The sequence below is a fragment of the Phalaenopsis equestris genome, unplaced genomic scaffold (genome assembly GCF_001263595.1).
Source record: "Phalaenopsis equestris unplaced genomic scaffold, ASM126359v1 Scaffold001236, whole genome shotgun sequence".
Taxonomy (NCBI): Eukaryota; Viridiplantae; Streptophyta; class Magnoliopsida; order Asparagales; family Orchidaceae; genus Phalaenopsis; species Phalaenopsis equestris.
The window spans coordinates 204997-215651 of NW_018165675.1; the positions used below are offsets into that span (position 1 = coordinate 204997).

The following is a 10655-nucleotide window of genomic DNA, read 5'->3' on the forward strand; positions in this document are numbered from 1 at the left end:
TTCACAATGCTAATGGAAAGCAAAATAGGAAAAAAAAAACAAAAAAACATAACTACACTGTTATATATATAATCTGCATCTTAATGTTGTCTACACAATTCAGTACAAGATCATGAACCAACATCCTGACAACAAAACTAGCCATGACTATCTTAAGTTATCCAAGTCATTTAAAACACGAGATACATGCCAGACATAAGTAGGTGTGCTGAACAACCCATCAAATCAATAACAAACCCATCAAATCCATTGTCAAGTATTATGAACTATGCTTTTACTTTCTTGCTAAGAGGTTTTGGATTTTCTTCCTTCTCAACCTCTTCTTTCTCTCCATCTTCGCTGTCCTCAGCCTCGTCCGCCATCTTGGTTAGCTCTTCTTGTATCATTTGTTTTATTGCAGATTTTTTCGATGTTAAATCCATCTTATAGTGAGTTGCTGGAAGAGATGACTTTCATTAGAGCAAGACGAACATTATAAACAAAAGAGAATCATTACTTTAAAGAAAGCATACCGAGATTCTTGAGAATATCCGTAAAAGTGGCCTGGAATGAATAAAGTGATAATAACATATCAAATTTTAGAAATGAATACCAGATGATTGAGTTATTGAGATAGAGAAACTAAAAAAAAGTGATGTTTTATACTGATGCAACAATACCTATACAACGGAAACAAAAGCTAAATACTTTCTGAATTTAACTGTAAGTTAGTAGCTCCTGTCAAAGAGTATCCAGTGTTTCTGTATTTGATTCACATACTAACAAACCGAAACTTACCGTATTGAAATCAACTTCCTTCAGAATTTCGCAAATGGTTTTTCTCAGATCAGCCTTGGTTGGAGCGGACTTTCGTTTCTCGCCAGTAGCTTTTCCCTTCCCTGATTTTTTACCTTTAAATACAAAAATCAGATTGAAAATCAAATATGAACTAAATAACTTTTTTTTAGAAAATCAATTTAAAAATGGATGCATTAAGTATCCAAAAAACACATCAGTTAAGAAACAGATGGAAAAAAATAATAATTTAAAAAAAAAAATCAATTTAAAAATGGATGAATATCCAGAAAACACATCAGTAAAGAAACAGATGGAAAAAAAAAATTTTTTTTTTTTTTTGAGCTAGCATGTAATCAATCGCTTCAGTGAAACAAAGGACTGTGCATGCAGTAATAGAATGTGATGGGCGGTTTTAAATCATGAAAGCCTATGATAAAAGAAAGGCACTTGTAAGCAAGCCTAAATGTTACAACATAAATTTGTTCATTGAACCACACCAGCTTAATGAAATTCATAAAAATGACATGACATAAATGGTAAGATTTATACAGCATGTCAGAGGTTCAAGACAACTTAAAAGAAGGGAGTCACCTTAATAATTTATAAGAACATCACTTGAATATGAATACATAACAATTATAATTTTTTTTTCTATTTAAAATGAAATAAAGATGCTTACCAGAAGAATTATCCTTCACACTTGACTTTGAGTTTGACTTCTTAGTTGAATCACCATCTTTTTTCTTCCGTGTAAATACCTTTTCAGCCGCAGCATCCTTCTCAACCTTTGCTGGTTTGTAGGATGATGGTGCTGTCTTCACGGGACTCTTAGCAACTGTTTGTGAAGAACTCCTCTTTGAGTTGCTCCCTGTTCTTTTCCTCTTCTTTGAAATAGAAGAACCATGATTTTTTGGGGATTTTTCCGATTCATCAACATCCTCATTTTCTACCTCATCATCACTTGCTTCAGGTGATTCACTGCCTTTCTTTTTCTTCCTAGTGAAAACCTTTTCACCAGTATCATTCTTTTTAACCTTTGACTGTTTGGAGGATGGTGGTGGCTTCACGGGGCTTTTTGCCTGTGTCTCTGAAGAAACTTGCTTATTGTTGCTCCCCATTCTCCTCTTTTCTACAATGGCAGGGCCTTGATTTTTGGGAGATTGCTCCTTATCTTTCTTTCCTTTTCCAAATTCATCACCATCCTCATTTTCACCTTCATCACCGCTTGATTCGGATAATTCATTTTCCTTCACATCACTCTCAGAGTGCCCGGGGGCATCATCCGCATGAGGATCACCATTTTCTGTGTTTTCTTCCTCATCATCTTCTGTATCACGTGGATTCTTGTCACTTGACTTGGGCGTGCTTTCCGCCTTGGCACTTCTCTACAATATTTTGCGTCCGGTGCAGGTAAATATTAAAAAAAGAAAAAAAATAGTTAATATAACTAAAACAAAATAAGTAAATTTACACGCATAACACAAAATTTATATGTATTAATATATCTAACACCCAAAGTTTGATATTTAGGTTCATAACACTTCGGTGTCATAAACCTTGCATGAAAAAGTGTATTCCGCTTTCAAACAGTAAGTAATAGTTGCATTTTTAATGTAATATTAAACGTTTGAGTGTTATATTACTATGTAAGCAAATATGAAATTTTAGGAGTTGTGTGCATGAATGTAAATGCCCCAATAATATATTGACATGCACAACTCCTAGCAGATTTATTACACGAAGTTCATATAATTAGAAAAGAGGAAAATAATGACAAAGCACCCCTTATGTTGCATACCTTCCTAGACCTCTTTGCAGGTGTGCCTACTGAACTCCTTGATCCACTGCCCTCGGAATATTGCTTGCGCTTTCTAGATTTCTCTGACTACAACAGAGAACACGACGAGAACATTACAGTCCGCAAGTATAGAAGGCACAAGTACAAAATCCAATATGAACAAGGGAGGCAAACCTGCTCCCTGTCTGCAAGTATGACATCAGTAGTTGCATGAGGAGCTTCCAAAAAATCAACAAGCTTCACTATAATTTCTTCCTGAAATCACATAGCAGTGAAAGAAATAAACTGTCATGATCAATAGCAAAAAAATATGAAGAACACTGAGCAGCCTAGAGTTATAGACCCTAATATTAATTAACAAGAGCCACAAACCTTTTTGGTGTTAGTTTTAGATACAGACAAATCAAACAAGTCACATAGATCTAATAAATTGTCTTTAATGCACTTGTCAAGCTTCTCCTTTATCTTAGCCCTTTGTTTTTCCTGTGAAAAATTACAAGAACTAATATAAACACATCAACCCATTGATTTATAAGAAAAAGTGGAAGAAGATGTGCAGAAATTTAATGGCAGGAGTCGAGCACAACTTATAAGAGATGAAACATGACTTCTAAAGCATGAGAGGACGTTTACCTCGGCCTCATGCCAAGCAAACCCAGAAAACTGCAAAATGTTGCTTTTAAAATCAACTACCTGAAAAAGTATTATTGCAGAAGTAATATAGTAAATTATCAATAGGTACTAATCCAATAAAATGTATAACAACAAACCAAAGCCAAATAAGTATTCTAAGCATTTATAATATACAGTGGTAAAAATTCAAATAGCATAGGTACATCACAAGCAACATATAATCCTCCGTAAGAAGCTCCCCTGTAATTTCTAGTGCAATTCTATATCCATGTTTGCTAACAAAGCTGAATGCAGATTCCAGAAGCAAGCAAGTTACAACAGTACAGTGATTCTAAAACTCTTGTACAAGAGAGATAATTTATCAGTAGCAGGTAAACAAGCTAGAGAATTTTAACAGTTTAAAAAAAAAAAAAAAAAAAAAAAAAAGTAAAACAATACAACAAAACAAAAGAAACCGTACGAACAGCTTGAGTTAACTAAATCTTTCTGGCTGATATGCAGTATAAAAAAGAAAAAGTGGATCTTTCTAGCTTATATGCAGCATAAAAAAAGAAAAGTTCAGTCAAAATTTCGAACAACCTTTCCTCTTCTTCCAAAAAAAGTCTGATGCAAGAATTTCAGATCAGCCGGCTTCTTCCTTGCTAACTTATACGCCACTACATAGCAATGCAAAACACAAGTTAGTAAAGAAGAATAGCAAAAAGCCTAATCACACACAAAGCTTGATGTAGTGTAAACCACATAATCTACATGGAATATACTTAGCTCCCTCCACAATGTGCAAATATTAAAACCTCCCAACAAAAGAAAGTTCTAGCAGAAAAATGCACATTATATCCCAAAAACTTACTAGCGGAGAAAACTTCCTCTTTATTTAGCCTAATTAGTAAAAAAATTCCTAAGAAATATAGAATTAATTCTATCATATAAAAGATTAAATTCTGGCTATGTTTGTTTACACTTTCATGGAAATTTGACAGTCATATAATTTCTCATAACAGAGAGAAAAAAAAACTCTCATCCCATTCATCCAACAAAATTTTCACTTTCTGGGAAAAGCTGATTAATGACTACATAAAATTATGACCAATAATAAACAAGAGCTTGGAGCAGAATTCCAAGACTTTATCAACAACGGGAAGAAATTAAAATCTAAAGGATAAATAAGACAAAGAACAGGTTTAATCAAGCACAAAGTATCACAGATAATAAAAAAAAACAAACCTGCATGATAGACTTATTGTCCTGGATTCTGACAAGGGCCACTCTATAAATCAAGAATGCAATTCAAAGAAGAAAGACTAACAGGGCCATTTGGTTCACTGATAAAAGAGTGGAAAGTAAATGGAATGAAGGGGTTATTAAGGTTTAGCTATTTCATTGGATGAAAATTTATTGCTAATTAATTTATTCATGCATTTGAAATTCACCTTTTAGTTTACTTTCAATATCATTGGAATTCGCATAATTTGGCCAAACTCCAAATACAACGAGCATGTGAAGCTTTACTCACCACCCATAACTATTGCAGCAGACCACTTATCACCGCAGGAAATCTGCCGCCACCAATTGTTGTATCCCAGTCTACACCTACCGCCAACACCGCTCACCACCCATAAGCACCACATTTAAAAAAAATTATTTCAAAATAAAACAAAAAAGCGAATTCATGTAGTTATTTTACACTCTGACTAAACCACTTTAAAATATTTCAAATTAACCATACTTATTTTATTATGCATTTTTTAAATGCATATTCTTTTTTTCAGTAAACCAAATGCCTTCTAAAATACAAGTTATGTAAGTCAAAATCAAAGAAAATTATTCTAAACAAAAGCCTCAACTTTAAATTTATAATCAATTATTGTTGTTGGTAATGCTAATGAAAGTAACACCAACATCTTTAATAAGTCTAAAACCAGTTAACTTAAGATGTTGTAACTGCCATGATTGTTTTATGGTTATATTATAGGGGCAATAGAAGTAATATCTTTGAAAGATTAAAATAGTGAAAACTAGGTTCCGTGGTTTGGAGTTCTTGAAATGGTAGAAAATACACCCATAGAATGGGTTGATGAAATTCAGGCCAAAGGATTATCAAGGAAGATAGCTCAACTAAAGATAATATGATAGACATTTTGCAAAATAAAGTTTCATAAAAATACTTAAAAGGAATGAAATGAGAATGTGAATATTATTCAATCTTAGTTTGGGAATCTTAGTAAAAAAAAATTATAAAAAAAACAAAAGAGGTAGGTAGGAATGAGCTGGAAGAAAAAAAATGAACTATTAGGCTCAAGAAAGTAAAGGAAATAGGAATGCAGAACCATAAGCCAAAACCATTGACTCTCCTTAAGGCCCACTATTTCTAGATAGGGTTCTAAGATCTCAAGCACTTCAAAAAATGCTAATCAAAGAGCTATATGTATAATAAAAAGACAACAAAATAAAAGAAACAAAAGGAAGCGTGGCCATAATATAAACTCGGATTCAAACTAGTGGTTGGTCGTTGGGCCCAAAAGAGTTGCTAGGTACCCTGATGATAGCTGCCAAATAGTTCTATCCCGGATTGATGGAGGAAGTCCAATTAGGATTTTGGGTGAGTCCTTTGTGAGCCTAAAATAAATATCCCATTCTTAATCTGACCAGAAAATTCACTTGAATGCGACTAACAAGGCCGCTGGGATCTAGCTGGCGAGTCTAATTGGACACATCAATGAGCCTGAATTGGCGAGCTCGCCTACTTGCATTTCATATGAGCAAGTCTTCCCTTGAGGTATACATATAAATGAAGCCTAATAAAAATAGTTTAATAAGGCTAATAATAATAATTACAATGACCTCTTACTCTATGAATTGTTTAATAGTACTCTGAGCTCTCTAAAAATGAATTTGCAATGGTTGGAATCACTTGCTTCAAATGTTTGAAGAACAAGCGGACAATCTCTTCAAACATAACACAAATTAAATAGATATTAGTGGAAATAATTGGTATACATAGAGGATGTGTTAACTTATAAATATAAATGGATAGTGAAAGCCTAAAAGAATAAACCCTATTTTCACATAATCTAATTAAACAGGAAGCATTTAAAATAATTTAAGTGTAACTTCATGACATATCATAATGTTTCCCTCCATCCGTACTGTTCAGGTACCAACAGTTAATCTTGCTCTACAAGTAAATAAGCATGCTGTTGTAGTAAAAATAGTTGCAGTAAAATATCATAACAGTCCCTTAGGTAGACAAAATCAACTACCAGTTGGTAAATTTAAGGCAGTGAGTTGATGGGTATGATTTAATAGCAATTAAGTAATGCTTTAAGGCATATCAATTTAAACTTGCATTGCTTAACTAGCAGGTATACGATCCTTAATCAACAAGGTAAAAGTAAAACAAAGCATACACTACCAAAGTTACAATTAATCCAGCACTTCTTATCACATCAATATTAACTTTTGTTGTTAATGATGTTACTTGGCAAAGTGAACCAGACTCCACTGCATGTAATGCACGCCAAAATACCATTGCTCTAGAAAATTTAACAAAGAAAGCAATATCCTCACATATTATTTATCTATTAAATTGAAAACTCACGGAATAACCAAGTTAAAAAATAAATAGATCAAAGAGGTTTCCTGTGAAAGGTAAAAACATTGACAAGCATGTTCTACATGATTTAAGGAAAAATAGTCTAATGAAAGTAAAGATCTATGCAACAACAGAACACAGAATATCAAACAAAACAAAGCCCAAGTAAGCAAAAAGGAAAAAATCGGCTCGAACAACCTCATAGAGGCATTGGGCCCATATAAGAATTTGAAGTGTTTAAACAGTTGATGTTTCTAGAATTGAGTTACATTAAGATATAAATATAGATGGTTGTTGTAAAAAAGAAAAACCAAGGCGTTAAAAAATTATATGACAAACAATGGCATGGTAGAACTGAATGAAGATAACATCCAGTTACCAAATAAATTCAGCAAAAGGCTGAATATGATTTCACTTTGGTTCCCATTGTAGGCATCAATGTACCATAATAAAAGCAAGTATTTTAAACTTGAAAAGTTTAATGTGGGCACAGGTTCTAATAAAGGACAACTGCATCAAATAGAGCATGCACTTTGAAACATATTCATAAAAATACATGTCGAAACAAACCTATGCTCTAAACCAACTGTTAAAAAAAAATTCATCACAAATCAGAAAGCATGAATGCAACTTGCCTAAAATTAATGAACATGCCTTGTTAAGACAATAAATAAAAAAAACATTTGGTAATGTTCGCGTCCAAAAAAGTAAAGATAATATTGCAATGAATCATAATAGAGGCGTTAGAAATTTCCTAATAGCTTTGTTACATTTTAGGCACCGAAAAACACATTTCAGATGACAGAAAAGATTCAAATGGCATATTTGATATAATAATACATAACAAGATAGAGAATGTTTCCTAACATTAAGAGATAGAAGCCTAATGAAAGTAAATACATATGGAGTGGTGTGTGAAACAGAAAGCTCAGATACTTACATTCCAAGTGAATAAAAAAAATTTTAAAAATTAAAAAACAAAATAATAGCATCATGAAATATTCAATAGGATACTGTTGTAAGTAAGACAAGTGTGACTCATACCATTGGGTATATCTTTTAAGGGAGTTCCACGGCCCTACAAATGACAACATTGGCGGACGTTGAATATTCATGACACAATAATCAATTGTATATTTCTAATAATAATATAAAAACAAAGAGCAAACACGAACCTTCTCTATGATGACAGCCTTATTGGGCTCTTTCTCAATAACTTCTACCAATCTCTCCACAGTTTTCCTCTCACGCACAGGACGCTCCCTAGAAGAGCCAATAGGTGATGACAATGCATCAATAGTACCACCCATCAACCCATTTTTTTTACCACTTTCTTTCTTTCCCTTTGCCTTGCTTTTGTCCTTCACTTCGCCTTTGTTGGCAGATCTTTGTTCCTTGCTCCTTTTCCTTTTGGAAGACTTTGCCACCTTCTTGCTACTATTTTTCTTTTCTATATCACCATCGTCATCCTCTTCCGCAGCAGCATCCTCTTCATCAGAAATATGCACTTCCTTGGCAATATCCTTCTCATCTTTGAAACCTCTAATAGCAACCGTTTCTTCATCCTTCTCATCAACAACCCTCTTCTTCCCAACTTCAACCTCAACCTTTTCAACATCTTTGGGCCTCTTTTTTACTTTCACTTGTTCAACGCCTGCTACAGGCTTTAAATTATTTTTCAAATCATTTTCACCATCCAAATCTCTTTTTTGTTCATCATCTTTAATCCCTAGCCCAGTCTGCTTATTTTTACCATACATCAATTGTTCCGCAAAGTTGTCATCTTTGCGAACCTTACCTTCTACAACCTGAATCTGCTCAGAACCTTTTACATCACCAACATAATTCTTCTCACTGTCATCTTTCACATCACCTGAAGCTTGCAAATTATTTTTACCATAAATATCTTCCGTCGCCATTGCAACATTCTCCTCGGCATCCATTCGTTCTTCCAAAGCAATTTTGTGTTCATTGTGCTTAGTTTCTCCAATAAGCTTCTTCCTTTCTTCATCCTTAGTTTCCCCAAAACCCTTATGCTCCTCCCCGTCAAAAGCATTCACGACCTCCTTATTTATGCCGTCTTCTTTAGCTTCCTTTGCATCCTTTTGTCCCCCCAATAGTTCCTTCACCTCAATTTCACTAGCCTCCCCTGCATCTTTCTTTTCCTCCCCATCCTCATCATCATTTACATCATCATGTCCCTCCCGGTAAACGGTTTCCCCAAAACCTTTATTTTCATTTGCTGCCTTAGTTACCGTTGCATCCTCCTTTTCCTCCCTATGCTCACTCTCCACTAACTCCTTTAAATCGTCCACATCTCTCATTTCTTTACCATCCTTAGTGCTCCCAAGATCCTTCTTTTCATCAGCATTGTCAATTATTTCTACACTCTTCTCATTTTCAACGTCCTTCACTTTCTCCACATCCTTCAAATCCTCAACTCCATTCCCTTCCACTACCACTCCCTTCACTTCTTCAACACTCTTCTCCTCTGCATCCTTCTTGCTTATCCCACTCACATCTACCTCCCCATCTTTCTTTTCAGTTGAAACACTTGTTGAAGGAGCATCAGGCGGATCAAACCCATTTTCTACTAAAGCTGCTATTGAATCTGATGCTGCCTTGGAATCAGCCATTCCAGTAAGTGCAGCTACTAAAAAAACCTTTTAGTATATAAAAACACACCCAACAATTCAAGAAGGCTTCTTCTAAGTTCTGCACCTGAATCACAAAAGACAAAAGCAAACACAACTCCATATCAGCACACATATACATAATTTAAAGGTCAAACCAATCATTCAAAACAAAGGAAAACTAGGCAACGCAAAGGAAATAAAAAACATATATATAATGGAAATCAGTAAGCATTGCAAGCATTAAGGAACAGCGTTGTCTACCGCATAATTCAGTTTGCAAAATTGAACTTTTAACAGGCTATACGCAAGCTAATCAAAGTATTAAATCGCAAACCCTAAGTTGAGTGAAAAGCAACTCAAATCACTACTATCAGAAAGATAAAATTTTTATAACATTTGAAGCATCAATTATTCCACTACAACCAGGAAAATAATCAAATAGCCACAATACTCCACATTAACCGCTCGGATTCGATCCAAGGCATAAAAGCAGAGACCTAGGACAATCCTAACAGCAAACAAAGAGAAGAAAACGAGAAAGCAAAGATTGCAAAAGTCCAAAAATATCAAGCAGAAGAAACTAGAACAACTCCCTAGTACTCCCCAAACCCTAGCTCCCAACTCCCACGGTCTCCAAACCCTCGCAGAAACAAAAAAAGGCAAAAATTTGATGCAAGAACCCTAAAAATTTCCATCATATAAAACATCGGAGAGAAGGAAAAACTGCTCACAAGGTAACACTGAAGTTCGCGCAGGAAAGTGACGAGTCCCCGCGGAGAATTCGTGCCTCGCTCTGCTTTCGCCCGTTCGGTGAAGACCAAGAGGAGTGGACTAAAAAAAGGATCTTTTCCCTCCACGCCCAAAAGTTTTGAGCCTTTTCTCCATTTTGCCCTCCCTTCTCATTCTGTTTGTTCGGCTCATGTTAATTCTTTTAAATCATTAAAGATATTTAATTTATATTTTAAATTGATTTAGAGGAAGTTTAATTTTATCTAGGCCTGATTTAAAATCAGTTTGTAGATCAGATCTAATAAAAAAGAATAGTTTTTACAACTAGGGCGGTCCTAAAGGATTTTTGTTTGCAAAGAGCTCTTGTTAACATTTTTTTTTGTTTGATATATAAACGAGTCGAACATAAAAAATGATAATTTTTAACAAGTCGAGTCTGGGCTCACTCAAGCTCAACTTATTTGCATCCCTACTTACAACTGCTCATTTG

At 34.4% G+C, this 10655-nt stretch overlaps 1 protein-coding gene across 1 annotated transcript; it reads right to left on the minus strand.

Annotated features, from left to right (window-relative positions):
• Nucleotides 1-204: 204 nt before the first annotated feature.
• Nucleotides 205-10284, minus strand: LOC110033606 (zinc finger CCCH domain-containing protein 13-like). Its single transcript, XM_020737644.1, has 12 exons — nt 10168-10284; nt 7976-9521; nt 7845-7878; nt 3788-3864; nt 3209-3268; nt 2948-3058; nt 2750-2830; nt 2576-2662; nt 1457-2162; nt 778-890; nt 513-543; nt 205-436 (listed from the first exon to the last, which is right to left on the minus strand). The coding sequence occupies exons 2-12, from the start codon at nt 9434-9436 to the stop codon at nt 267-269; spliced, it is 2931 nt and encodes a 976-aa protein (XP_020593303.1). The 5' UTR covers nt 9437-9521; nt 10168-10284; the 3' UTR covers nt 205-266.
• Nucleotides 10285-10655: the final 371 nt, after the last annotated feature.